Source organism: Lampris incognitus, chromosome 14 (genome assembly GCF_029633865.1).
Source record: "Lampris incognitus isolate fLamInc1 chromosome 14, fLamInc1.hap2, whole genome shotgun sequence".
Taxonomy (NCBI): domain Eukaryota; kingdom Metazoa; phylum Chordata; class Actinopteri; order Lampriformes; family Lampridae; genus Lampris; species Lampris incognitus.
In genome coordinates, this window is record NC_079224.1 from 29,537,854 (window position 1) to 29,551,138 (window position 13,285).

Consider the following 13,285-nt stretch of genomic DNA (forward strand, 5'->3'; position numbering starts at 1 on the left):
AATTTGGTTAGAAGTATGGTGATTAAATAGGTGACACAAATTATTAAGCAAAGGTCTTGAGTCACAGTCTTTGAGGTGGAGACATTTGCTTGTTAAGATAGATAAAAACATTAAATAGATTTATCTGCGCATTCTGCCCCTACTTTCTTTATTACGAAGATAAATAGAAGTGCATACAATGACATAAGGAGATTAAAAGAAAATGGTCCAATTAACTTTTCTTTTTTTCTTTTTCCTTCATTTCAGTCTGGTCACCAAGTCTGTTTTGGGTTTGTTTCCTTTATTCCCTCTTCAGGATGGTGGCTTCCTACCTGGTCCATCACAGTTACTGTGCCACGGCCGAAGCCTTTGCCAAATCTACTGACCAGGCTGTGTACGAGGAGCTGGCCTCTATCAAAAATCGACAGAGTGAGTACCAAAATTATGTCACCATTCTTCAGAGAGAATAGACAGCTTCTCTCATAAGTTTCCCAGAGAAAGAGAAATGCATCTATAGTAGTATCAGAAATCAGCTTGATGTCAGGCTGTGTTGCTCTGATCTGAAGATGGAGAAATTTGTCATTTAGCTTGCCTTCTCGACAAGGAGGATAGAGTAGAGGGTCAAAGCGTAGCATCCCTGAAGTGGGCAGGGGTCAAGTGTGTTGCTTAATGTCACTTGAGCAGGCAAAGTGCTTTAAATGTCAGGGAATCAAACCTTAGCGTTCTGGTTTAGGACAGCCTTCCCTACCCACTATGCCACCTTACTTTCCACAGTTTTGGCTGTATCAGAATTTACCCAAAAGAGAAATGCCAAGAGATGTGTTTAAGTGTACGTGTTCGTCAAAACAAAGCAACTCAACAGCCACACGCACACACACATAGTTAGTTCATTGACCCTTGACTACTGTTCTGTTGTTCAGAAAAGTTAATGAATTAGACAGGGATGTAGTGGAAACCAGACCAGAGCAGAAAGTTTTAAAGTACATTGATCCCATACTGTTGAGTTTTAGGACACAGGACAATGTCAAAGAAGTTTTTAAGACTATGCAAATTATACTGAAATTGACCTATAAATAGTCTGAACATTCTGGGACTTGATGTATCGTCCCAGATAGCAAACTCCACCCCAAAGCTCTCCATTGCAATCACTGTGTATCTCAAAGCATCGGTGTACTTGCCATGGAAATGCAATTTATTTGGTTCTCATAGATAATACAACACATTTGAGGGGCAAAAAGGTGCTGCTTTGGCTTATGCAGCATGCACAGGCTTGCTGGCAAGACGAGTTGAATTCTTCCTACACCAGCCCCCAGTGTATAATCATCCCCAACAAGTCTGTCATTTCATATGATTGGCTGTGTTCCTTTTTGTGAAGCATCTTCCTTACCTTTTGGTTAATTTTTTTTTGTTTACATCTGTGTGCTAAACATTTGTTTCAAAAAGCAAAACAAGTTATGGAAAGTATGCAATTTTAAAAAATATTTTGGAATTTAATTATAAGTTCATTACTGCACAGTGTATACTGACTGCTACAAGTCTACAAGTCAGTCTCTAAACGCTTCACTCAACTAGAGACTGAGGTCAATCTCCTAGCTTTTGTTGCTAAAACTGGGTGGAAAGAATTCGAGTTTTTAAAAAAAACTGCATTGCAAAACCAATCCAGAGTCTTCAAGGCAGCCCTTCATATTGGGGTGGTGACATGCAGAAGCTGTGTGTGTAAACACTGTCGAATCAGCAACACATGCATTATAGGATGGTTCAGCCACAGTCACTGAAGAAAATGCCTTCAAAGTTTGTTGATATTTGTTGCGTTTGCAGCGAAACAAATTCATCAGTTAAAAACGAACACAATCTTTTATTAAGACATTAAACATCCAGCCGGCCAGACTACACATCTGCTTTGGAGGACATTACAGGACAAGTTACATTGGGAGACGGCATTGGCTATATTTTAGCCAACACGTCTTTCTTGTCCTCGGTTAAAAGTTTTAAACAAAGTCGCTGTAAATCCATAATTGCACCAATCTGTGGACTGAGCGCACGTTCCATAAAACGGAATCAGTAATCTTAACACGGTTGCCACGGTGGCCCAGTGGTTAGCGTTGTCCCCTCACAGCAAGAAGGTCCTGGGTTCAAACCCCAGGGTTGTCTAACCTTGGGGTTCATCCCAGTTCGTCCTGTGTGGCATTTGCATGTTCTTCCCGTGTCTGCGGTGGGTTTACTCTAGGTGCTCCGTTTTCCCCCACCATCAAAAAAGACATGCATGTTAGGCTTAATACTCCTGTCTGTGCCCCTGACCGACGAACTAGAGTTGGTCCCCGGGCGCTGCACTAGCGGCTGCCCACTGCTCCTAGCTACACAGCTAGGGTGGGTTAAATGCAGAGAAAGAATTGCCCCACGGGGATTAATAAAAGTAGTAAATTTTTTTTTATTTTTTTTTTTAAAACCCCATTGCCTGAGACATCCATTTTCAGTGTTGTAAAAAGCTCTCTCTGTGTTACAAAGTGATTCGCTATGTCTCCAGTTTTTCACTGTGGAGGAGGATGGGAGGAGAGCCTCCTTTCCGGTAAGGCATGTCCTAGATTTCCAAAGCAGTAGACATAGGTTTGTTAGCAGCCGTTCTCGTCGCCATTGTAGCAACTACCTTGCATTTAGTAGTCCCCAGACAATGGTAGGTGAAGATCTCCGATTGTCTGGTATCGCGAGACTAATGCCTACACATTATTGGCAAATATATGATAGTAAATGTACTGCTAATAGTTTGTCTACCTACCCATCATCTGTCCAGAGATTCAGAAGCTGGTGTTGTCTGGTAGAATGGGTGAGGCTATAGAGACCACTCAGCAGCTGTACCCCAACCTTCTGGAGAGGAACCCAGACCTTCTCTTCATGCTCAAGTATGTCTCTGGTTAGGTGTTGGAGGGCTGTTCTAGAAATTTTGTAAATGTAGTGAATTTTAGATTTATGGATTGTTAATTGCAGAATGGTGGCACACCAGCAGTGCCAAGTTGTTTTACAGGACTAATGTCTGGTATTGGTGAAAATAATCAAGATGTTGATGAGAGGCCAAAACTGAAATAAAGTAATATTAATCTTCCTTCCTCTGTTTGCCTACTTCTCCATCTGTCTGTCTGTCTCTTCTCAGGGTGAGACAGTTCATAGAGATGGTGAATGGCACTGATAGTGAGGTCAGGTGTCTTGGTGGACGGAGCCCCAAGTCCCAGGACAGTTACCCCGGCTCCCCACGGCCCTTCAGCAGCCCCAGCCACAAAGCCAGCGGCTCCCAGGCCTACCTCACAGGTGCCTCTGCCCTTTCCTGTCCTTTACTGCCTAGTTAGGGTCTGTACGACTGTCTTAATTCATGTAGCACATTCACATCTTTTACAGAGTTGGATCATAGATGGCAAGTGAGCTTCTTGAGACTTTGACTGACCAACATAATTCAACTGTTATGTTTTATTTTTAGGGTTTACTTAAGTTGCAAAATTCTAAATTAAATTTTAGTTTCAGCATCAAAGAGCTTAGATGTCACAAATTTTCTCTACTTGTTTTAAGACTGCAGACAATAATGTTCAGAGTGAAAAATACATTCTGTGTAACTATAAATAGATTCTGTATAACTGTTATTTGGTAAACCACCATGCAAATTGAGGGGAGAAAGAAATGCATTTCTACAGTGAATGCTATCCTCTAAATTGGGATTCAGTTTTTAATGAGGTTTCTTTTGCTTGCAAAGACAAAAAGTCTGAAATCACCAAATCTTCAAAACTTTGATCCCCGGTGATCCATTTCAGACTCTGACTCTGCTGTTAAATTGAAGAGTTTAATTATAAAGAGAAAGAAATTCTTCACTGGCCATATTAACCAAACAAAGATGGATTATGAACACTGGCAGAGCAGTTCCATTTTGGGATTTTCACTGGTGAACGGATTAATGACGAACATGGCCCTGTGGTTTTTCCAGGGTTCGACAGCAACTGCTGTAATGGTGTGACGTCCAATAAGAGCCACAACTCCTCCCCCCACAGTCACAAGCCCTGCCCTCCCAGTTCTGGATCCACCCTCCCAGCCTCTGACATCAGCCTCAATGGAAACCACAGCCAAACACCAATCAGCAGGTGGGGAACGCTTGACCACTGATACAGGATTCTGATATATCGTCATACAGTCGAACCCACTTAAACCGACCTCTGACACCTAAAGTACCCAGACAACTCGACTTTTTTAAGTCACGACAAAACTTGTATATCTTATATTTTCTGAGAACCCTCTTGCCTAGCTCACTCCCATTAGTCCAAAGCTGTATTTCAATCCTGTTTAACTCGATTTAATGACAACACAGATTGACTCAAAGTTTGTGGGACCTGCAGTTTGTTAATCATTCCTTAACATTGTCGGAATGATTTTTCCGGCACCACTGGTGATTCTCTGATCACACATACAGCTTCTTCTGTCCATAAGATTTACAGATAGTTTTTGTTCACACATGACATAACGGTGCCTTCTCATTCCCCTCTCATGTAAGATGCCTTTTCTATCATAAACTCCGGCATCTGTAACTAATGTTATTTTTATTTATTATTTTGCTTTTCTTGATTTTTCATATAACCATACCACGCGGCTGCCTATCGATCTCATCCTCTGCACAGACTGAATAAACCTTGCTTATTTGTAGAGCGGTCCATTTTCCAGACATATACAGATATGCTCTTTACTTTTGTTGGTTTACAAATGCCTGGAGTGAACAAGTGGTGGATAAGTTCCTTGCGATTGGTTCATGCTCCTGTAAAAGTGTCTTAATATGGCAAACTGACAGCTTTTGTTCACAGTACCGTCATTTGGTAATGTTTCAGTGAGTGTTATGAGGTTGTGAGTTAGCTAATTGTCGATATAACTTTTGTGGAATATCAACTCTGGCTTGCATTCATACATGAGCCCAACATGTACAGTTGAGGAAAGGTTTACAGGTTATGCAGCATGTGTGAAGGGGTGATACATGACACCACATGACATACATTTTTTATTTTCAAAAAATAAAAAGTATATTTAATGGAGAAACCATAATGAAATGTTGAATCTTTTCTTTTTGAAATGTAAACACTTTGTTTTTTAACTATGAATGTGCTGTTGCCATACCTTGAGAACCAAACAACCAATCAGTTAACTTTCAGCCTATTCCAGTGAATACCAAACAACCAAACCTTTCACCAACCTTTTTAACTTAGGTCAAATATTATTTCCCTCTTGCGGGATCAGCTTAACTAGGTTCGACTATATATGAAAATATAACTGTATGCATTATGGTTGAGCTGTATCAATATTATCACTAACTATGCTGTTACTCCAGAATGTATTAGTCCTTTGGGTTTTTGTACAATAGGGCATGATATGATGGGCTGGAAAACATGCAATGTACAGATGTGATGTTTGCTTTGAGAATGTTGATGGAGAAGTATGGAGAAGGTCAGAAGGAGTTACATTGTGTCTTTGTGGATTTAGAGAAAGCACATGACAGGGTGCCGAGAGAGGAGGTGTGGTATTGTATGAGGAAGTTGGAGTGGCAGAGAAGTATGTAAGAGTGGTGCAGAATATGTATGAGGGCAGCGGGACAGTGGTCAGGTGTGCGGTATTAATGATGGATGGGTTCAGGGTGGAGGTGGGATTACATCAAGAATCAACTTGGAGCCCTTTCTTGTTTGCAGTGGTGATGGACAGGTTGGCAGACAAGATCAGGCAGGAGTCTCTGTGGACTGTGATGTTCGCGGATGACATGATCTGTAGTGAGAGTATGGAGCAGTTTGAGGTGGAGGTATGCACTGGAGAGAAGAGGAATGAAAGCCAGTAGGAGCAACATGTAATACATATGCATGAATGAGAGGGAGGAGAGCGGAATGGTGAGGATGCAAGGAGTAGAGGTGACGAAGGTGGATGAGTTTAAGTACTTCGGGTCAACTGTTGAAAGTAATGGGGAGTGCGGAAGAAAGGTGAAGAAGAGAGTGCAGGCAAGGTGGAGTGGGTGGAGAAGAGTGTCAGGAGTGATTTGTGACAGACAGGTACCAGCAAGAGTTAAAGGGAATGTGTACAAGATGGTAGTGAGACCAGCTATGTTTTATAGTTTGGAGACCGTGGCACTGACGAAAAGACAGGAGGCGGAGCTGGAGGTGGCAAAGTTGAAGATGCTAAGATTTTCATCGGGAGTGACAAAGAAGGACAGGATTAGGAACGATTATATTAGAGGGACCGCTCAGGTTGGATGGTTTGGAGACAAAGCAAGAGAGGCAAGATTGAGATGGCTCGGGCTTGTGTGGAGGAGAGATACTGGTTATATTGGGAGAAAGATGCTGAAGATGTAGCTGCCAGGCAAGAGGACAACCAAAGAGGAGGTGTTTATAGGTGTGGTGAGGGAGGACATGCAGGTAGGTGACTGGCCTGACAGAGGATGCAGGGGATAGGAAGAGATGGAAACGGATGATCCGCTGTGGTGACCCCTAACGGGAGCAGCCAAAAGTAGTAGTAGTAAATGATGGGCTGGAAAACACACAAACTATTATGTTCCTAAAATGGTTATGATTTTTTTCTATTGACTTAAGAGTTATAATGATAACATTTTTAAAAAGTGGTGCCAAAAGTTATGCTAATACGTAAATTGCTCAGAAGCTACATTTGGGTTGTTTCAGACTCATAATAATCACTGTAGTGCAGGTCAGACAGATGAAGAGTAGAAGACTGTGACTTCATATCTTCTTTTGCTGCCAACTTGTATATTCTGCTGGGTATTCCCTAAAAACTAGGTTTAAAGGGGTATGTGTGATTCGTCCTTAGTGCTTTTTGTTCACTGAGTTGTATAACAACAGCAAATCAAAAGTGGTGGGGGGGGGGTACAGCCTGGCACCTCCTCTGGCAAGCAAATTCAAATAGAAAAATTGTGGATACCCTGCACATTTGCAGACATATGCCTTTTTCTAAATTTAGTAGATTTCACTTTATTGCAATAGCTGTAAAGTTTGCTGAGGACTGCGAATGCAAGCCAACTCTAAGAGGGCAGGGCCCCGAAAACAACAAAACCACCCAGCCAGCCTGGCTCCTGTGGAGAAATCTGGGGAGTGGTGTATGTATGTGAGTCAGTTAGTTTATTTCTGTCTGTACCATTTGGTTACTCCCCCTGATATTTATTCATATTTTGCTTAAGGAAAGCCGAACCATTAAACATGACACCTTTTTAAATGTTGAACTATTTGGGGTAGAAAGAAAGACACGGGTTACTTTCCAAATTTCAAGTTACCGTGACATAGTTAGCTAGTTAATTACACCATAGTTAAGTCTTTTTTGCCCTGGATCAAAAGCACACATGGCAGGTGCGTAGGTCCTGCTTATTCTTTTTGCTGTAACAAAAACTCCCAGGACATTGGCCAAATTGCTGCTTGATGGAAATCTGGGGGTTCCCATAAGAGGCTCTTACTTTCATTGAGCTATGGATGGAAGTGAGGAGTTAAATATGTTTTGCGCTCTTTCTTTCTCTTTCCTCAGTAATGATATTGACATGGAGGTGGACCACTTCACCAATGGAGTCTCAGAGTCCTCCTCCAATGGCTTCCTTAATGGCAGCTCTAAACACACAGCCGAACCCGACGACTGTGACGCAGACATGGGTGGGTTGTGTGTGTGCGCAAACGTGTGTGTTTGTGTGTGTGTTCTTCCAGCTAAGGAAATGACCACCAGCTAACTGCTGGTAAGATTTGTCTGTCAATCACTTGATGGAAGTCAAGCATCACTTGGAAGCCATCTTTCTAAATGTTTGATGGTCAGAGAATATAGTAAAAGCTGCTGGAGTTTGTTTCTACTGTTCATGTGTAGTGTGTTGTGGACAACTATGTGTCTGTGATTTTCAGATAGGTGACCATTGTCTTTCTCATGCCAAGGCCTCCTTTGGACACACTGCAAGTGAATCTGGGAAAGGGCCCCAAAATGCATGTCAATCTGTATGTTCTCTTATCTAACGATGCCCTCTTATTGGTTGTGGTTCTATAGAGGTGGAATCAACGCAGTCCAAGAGACAGCTGTGTGGGGGCAGCCAGGCGGCCATCGAAAGGATGATCCACTTTGGCAGGGAACTCCAGAGCATGAGTGAACACCTCCGCCGCGAATGTGGCAAGAACTCGGCCAACAAGAAGATGCTCAAGGTGACCTGAAGTATCACAGGCAGATGCGTGTGACTCAAGTGAAAGGACTGTTTTTGCCCTTTATTTTACAAGATCACAAGTTTTTTGCGATAACGTCAAGGTTTAAATGTAGAGTTGCATTGTAATACAACACCTGAATAATTCATCTCGGGACATCTGAGCCATAGGGTTTTTATGTAGTTTTCAGCAACAGATGCGTTATGAATTACAAGAGAGTCTGGATTTCAGGTTAAACATTATGAATTGTCTGACTTTTTGAATCCACAATGGCAACAATAAATACAAATACATTTGTAGATCGAACACATAAACACAGAGCAAGTTGGTACATCAGAATTGCATATATAGTACATGCACAAAGCATATATTGGTTCATCTGAAAGCAAACATAGAATACACATTAAAGAAGCAACAGCCAGTTTTCTGCCCTTGACATGCAGAGTGCTGCAAGCTTGCAGCTGACCGATGCAGTCTGAGGAGAGCTCACTGCTCCATGCCAATATATAAATCTCTGGTAACACCTATACCCCTTTCACACTAAAAACCGCTAACATCCACCTTTGGTCAATGTAACATTGACCACCAAAGGCGGATGTTAGCGGGTTTTATGGCCAGTGTGAAACAGGTACTAGAGAAACCTCTTCTGCTTTCTTCACTAAGTGCCACCTGGGGCTCACTCTAAGAAATGTCAAGTTTTACAGTTATAGATGAGCATACTTTTATCAAAGCTGAAATATGTTTAGGTTTTTTTCCCCCTGTTTTTCTGAGTAGAAATTGATATTTTTAGCGGACAGACTGTTGTGATTGATTCTGCAGGTAGGTCACAGGCTCTCAGTAATAGATGAAGTTTGTTCTTCCCATTGCAGGATGCTTTCAGCCTGTTGGCCTACTCAGACCCGTGGAACAGCCCAGTAGGATTTCAGCTGGACGCCATTCAGAGGGAGCCAGTTTGCTCCACTCTCAACAGTGCAATATTAGGTAGGTGCACCGTTTGTATAACTCTGCACAGCGCTGTGTGAGACAGTTCAGTGGTCTCAGATGAAAATAAATCAAACGTCAATGGTCCTTGTTAAAGAAACTGGATCACTGCAGTAGCAAACAGATAAGAGAAGTGACAGTGATATGATGACACAGTGGTCACACTAAATGACATGAGGCCAATAAAGTCAGACTTGGCTATTTAGCTTTAACTTTGTAGTTATTAACACACAGGATATGATAAAAAAAACTATGTAATAATAATAATATTAATAAAGACCCACCATCTTAAAAATTTTAGGTCAAAGTCAAGGTGCTGACGTGTTGCTATTATTATACAGTATAGGGGGCAAATATAGTTGAAGCTATACAGAAGCAAGAATGCACATGGTTACAGCGAGTATCAATCCAGTGTGGTTTGTATACAATATATTTGCACTGAAATTTGCACACTAGCCATTCATAATGTAAGCTTAAGAGGGGAGAATATGTGCAGGTCTACACAGTAAATGGTATTTGTGTAAAAGTTCAGTCTGTCCACACAGGTTGCAGATTTTTTAAGGAATATTTATAGATATGTATAGCAGCCTATATGAAGGAATGTGAAAGGAAATTCACTCCCAAATCCAAGGAAAAATACAGCAGTATCTACTTGTTTTTTTACACACACCAGTGAAAGTAATTTAATCTATTTTACAGCATTTTTAAACCTGACGTTTAATGTCAAACCCACTCAATCAAGATTTTCCCTTCCAGTTAGTGCGTCTTCTGTAATTCAACTTGGCAGTGGTGTTTCAAGTGGGAGACATCCATACTGTTGTATCAATTTAAAGTTTTGTCCAGTAGTGGGCGCTCTCCTCTGTCTGCTTTCTCTGAGTAGATGCAAATGTAAGTGCATCCCTACACTGGCAGGGCAGTTGTCTGAGATTTTTATTGATAGATCCTGTGAAAACTGAACAAGTCAGTTTAACTATTTGAGAGGTCGCAGAATCTCCACGCAGTGTATGATCCTAACTCTGGTCCTACTCTCTTCCCTCTTTTTCACCAGAGACTCACAACCTACCCAAGCAGCCCCCCCTGGCCCAGGCTGTGGGGCAGGCTGCCCAGTGCCTCGCCATCATGGCACGTTCCGGCAGTGGCTCCTGTGCCTTTGCCTCTGTGGAAGATTATCTGCACTAGCCCCATGGACACATATACATACACACACACACACACACACACACACACACAATTCTAAACACACTTTCATTGACACAAATACACACACTCATGCACACAGAAACGCAAACAACATTTAGAAAAATGAGCCTGGCCACCTGCTCCACATGTGTAATGATACAAGCCAGAGGGAGACTTTCCTCTCTCTCTCCTCTGAATGTTAACCCTCCCACCTGTTCCCTGTTCAGCTTTTTAAAGACCGACACGAAAGTCCCAGCGATAGAGGGGGCTAGGGGTTGGTTTCTGGGTAGAGCCTTAGGGTGCAACTACACACAGCATTCATACATCCACGTACACACGTCTCCCTCAACTTTAAATATGTAGTACGCCTCCACCTTGGCTAGCTTACCAGCTAATCAAGGCACATCCTGCGTCATTCTGATCGACAGTGGGGAAACTAGCCAAGTGTAGCTAACTTGAAGATTCTTTACCCTCATACCCAGAGAGCAACAGTTGTGTGAACATGCCGACAGACCGGCAACACTTGTCAAGCAAAAACAACAAGAATACACCATAGCAGACCTCTCGTTGATGCAGTCTGTGTGAGCCTGACAAAAGCAAGATAGACACACACACAAAACAAAGCGAACACGTGATGCAGACTGATTAAACCACTACGGGATTGAAGGTGTGAAACGGCTCTCCAGACATTGCAAGATTCTCCTTAACAGCCCAACACTGGTCCTAAAGGATGCCCACCCTTCTCCCACCCCCTCCTGGCCCTGGACTTCAGGACATTTGCAGAGATGCATGTGGACATAGGACTTTGGAGAAGCCAGTGAGAATTTCAAGTGTCTTTGCCCCCTGCCCCCTCCTCCCAACCCCAGTTTTTAATCATTATCTTTGGTGATGGGTGGTGGGGGGAGTTACCTGGCTCTCTGTTTTTCTTTTGGTTTGTTTGTTTTGGGTTTTTTTGTTTCTCTTTGTTGATATGGCGCAGTGCAGATGACGATTATTATTTTTATTATCCTTATTCTAATTGTTATTTGCATTCACAGTATATTTGTTGAGCGTCAGCAAAAGCAAGTTCCACCAACATGTAATAAAGGTCTCCCATCTTACCGATCCTTACCTGAGACACGACTGTGTACATGTTAACTATTATATATAAATTAAACTAAAAAAAGGAGTTATATCAGTAGAGTGGAATATTAAGTAGTCAAAGGTGAGGAAATGATTGGGGGGGGGGGACAACCCGATTCTTAATGTTTTCTACCGACACTGGGGTCTCCTAACGTGCACTGATTGTTTCTAGTCATACGTTTTCAAGTTGCCTCTTTGTCAATTCCTAGGTTCATCATGTTTGGCAAGGTACTGATAATTAATTTGATAATTTCCAGGTATTTGAAAGTTATGGAGAGAGTCTGTTTAAGTATGGGAAAGAACTGTGTTCCCTTGCCGATACACATGTAGACCCATTAATGTTTCACACAGGGTGGATTATGGTCTGAGGGTGATTTGGACTAGCTGACCAAAAGCGTTGTCCAGCCGCTATAAAGACATAATAATCACAAATATCTCCAAATCCAATTAAGGGGTTTTTGGTTTAGAGAGAGGATTTAATTTTAAAACTGAGGAAGGAAACCAACCCGTCATCCTCGCTGTTTCCTAGATGCCCCCAGCTGTACAGCCAGTTTGATGCAGATATTCTGTTCTTTAACTTTCATATCAACATCTATGCTAATCCTTTGCCCACAAAGAACTCAGGAGCTAAATTCCCCCTTTTCTCCTAAAAATGCTGATCCAAGCACCTCACAAACCCCTAATCCGTTATTACAAGCGAATGCATTTTGTGTGTGGCATAATGAAAGGCCTTTCAAACTTGAAATTCAGTTAAACCTTTCCATTGCTCAACGATAGCCTTGCACAGGCTTGAAGTTAGCTCACTCTCGCTGTTTGCTAATGCAGCTGCTGAACTGATTTTCAGGAAAGAAACGTTTTCAAGCGCACCTGTCTTCAGCTGGCTCTTATTCAAATAGTCCTCAACCACATCCACCCAAGCATCTCAAGGTGAGCCTCCTCTGCCCGCCTTTTTTCGTTTACTGAATCCCTCTCTGGACTGCTACTAAACCCACCGACATAAACAAATCATCCAGTATTGTCAATGGAACTGTGGCTACCACATTTTAAGAAAAAGAACCAAATACTTTAGGAAGACAACATCCCAGCTATGTGTTTTAAGCCTGTGTGCTGGTGCTTGCCGGATTGCCGGAGGCTAAACATTTCGCTAGACACAGCCATCTTCCTCTAGTTCACCCAGGGGTTTCCTCGAGGTGGAGCTGAGCTATCTGTAGACCTTGGTTTTGATCGCAAGCAGTCATGGCATCGTTTAGAAAACTTCTTAGACAAGTTGTCTGTTGTCTCTTTGAGTAAGGTCTGAAACCTATGCATGCCATAGTAAAGTGGTGGTAAGATCAAGTTAGATGTCTTATTTTATTCTTTTGTTTCTCTTTTAGCCATTTTACAGTGTATAAGGAAGATGTCAACCAGTAAGATGTCCACTGCTGACTGTGTGTCCATTTGGAGAAAAAAAAATGAAATTTGTGTGAGGGTGAAAAGATTTATATTAAAAACAAATGATCACACTTGCCTGGATGCTGCCTGGCAACATGGCTGAAGTCTGTGTCCGAATATAACATAAAATAAAATGACTAAAGGTAACACTCACATATCAGGGTAATGTGATATGTGATTGGTTAGGGTACTTAATGTGATTGGCTTATCTTGCTGTGTGAATCTAAAGTGATCATTAAGCTGTGGCTGGATGGATGGCACAAGGTTTAATATGCATCCCTATTTTTTTGCTCGTTCAGTGATCAAGGAGCCACTTGTGTTTCTCCTGAAAATAGCGCAAACTGGTATCATGGCTGCACCACCCTTTGGTCAAATCGTGTTCAATTAATGTTGCAAAGAAACTAGACAAATATTAA

At 42.0% G+C, this 13,285-nt stretch overlaps 1 protein-coding gene across 1 annotated transcript in view; it reads left to right on the top strand.

Annotated features, from left to right (window-relative positions):
- Positions 1 to 13,217, top strand: part of ranbp9 (RAN binding protein 9) — a 31,425-nt gene extending 18,208 nt beyond the window's left edge. The window contains exons 7-14 of the mRNA XM_056292628.1: positions 296 to 408; positions 2,768 to 2,876; positions 3,125 to 3,279; positions 3,944 to 4,097; positions 7,507 to 7,628; positions 8,008 to 8,159; positions 9,026 to 9,137; positions 10,186 to 13,217. Of these exons, the coding sequence (XP_056148603.1) occupies positions 296 to 408; positions 2,768 to 2,876; positions 3,125 to 3,279; positions 3,944 to 4,097; positions 7,507 to 7,628; positions 8,008 to 8,159; positions 9,026 to 9,137; positions 10,186 to 10,316 (1,048 nt within the window). The 3' untranslated portion in view covers positions 10,317 to 13,217. The remainder of the gene's footprint in view (positions 1 to 295; positions 409 to 2,767; positions 2,877 to 3,124; positions 3,280 to 3,943; positions 4,098 to 7,506; positions 7,629 to 8,007; positions 8,160 to 9,025; positions 9,138 to 10,185) is intronic.
- Positions 13,218 to 13,285: the final 68 nt, after the last annotated feature.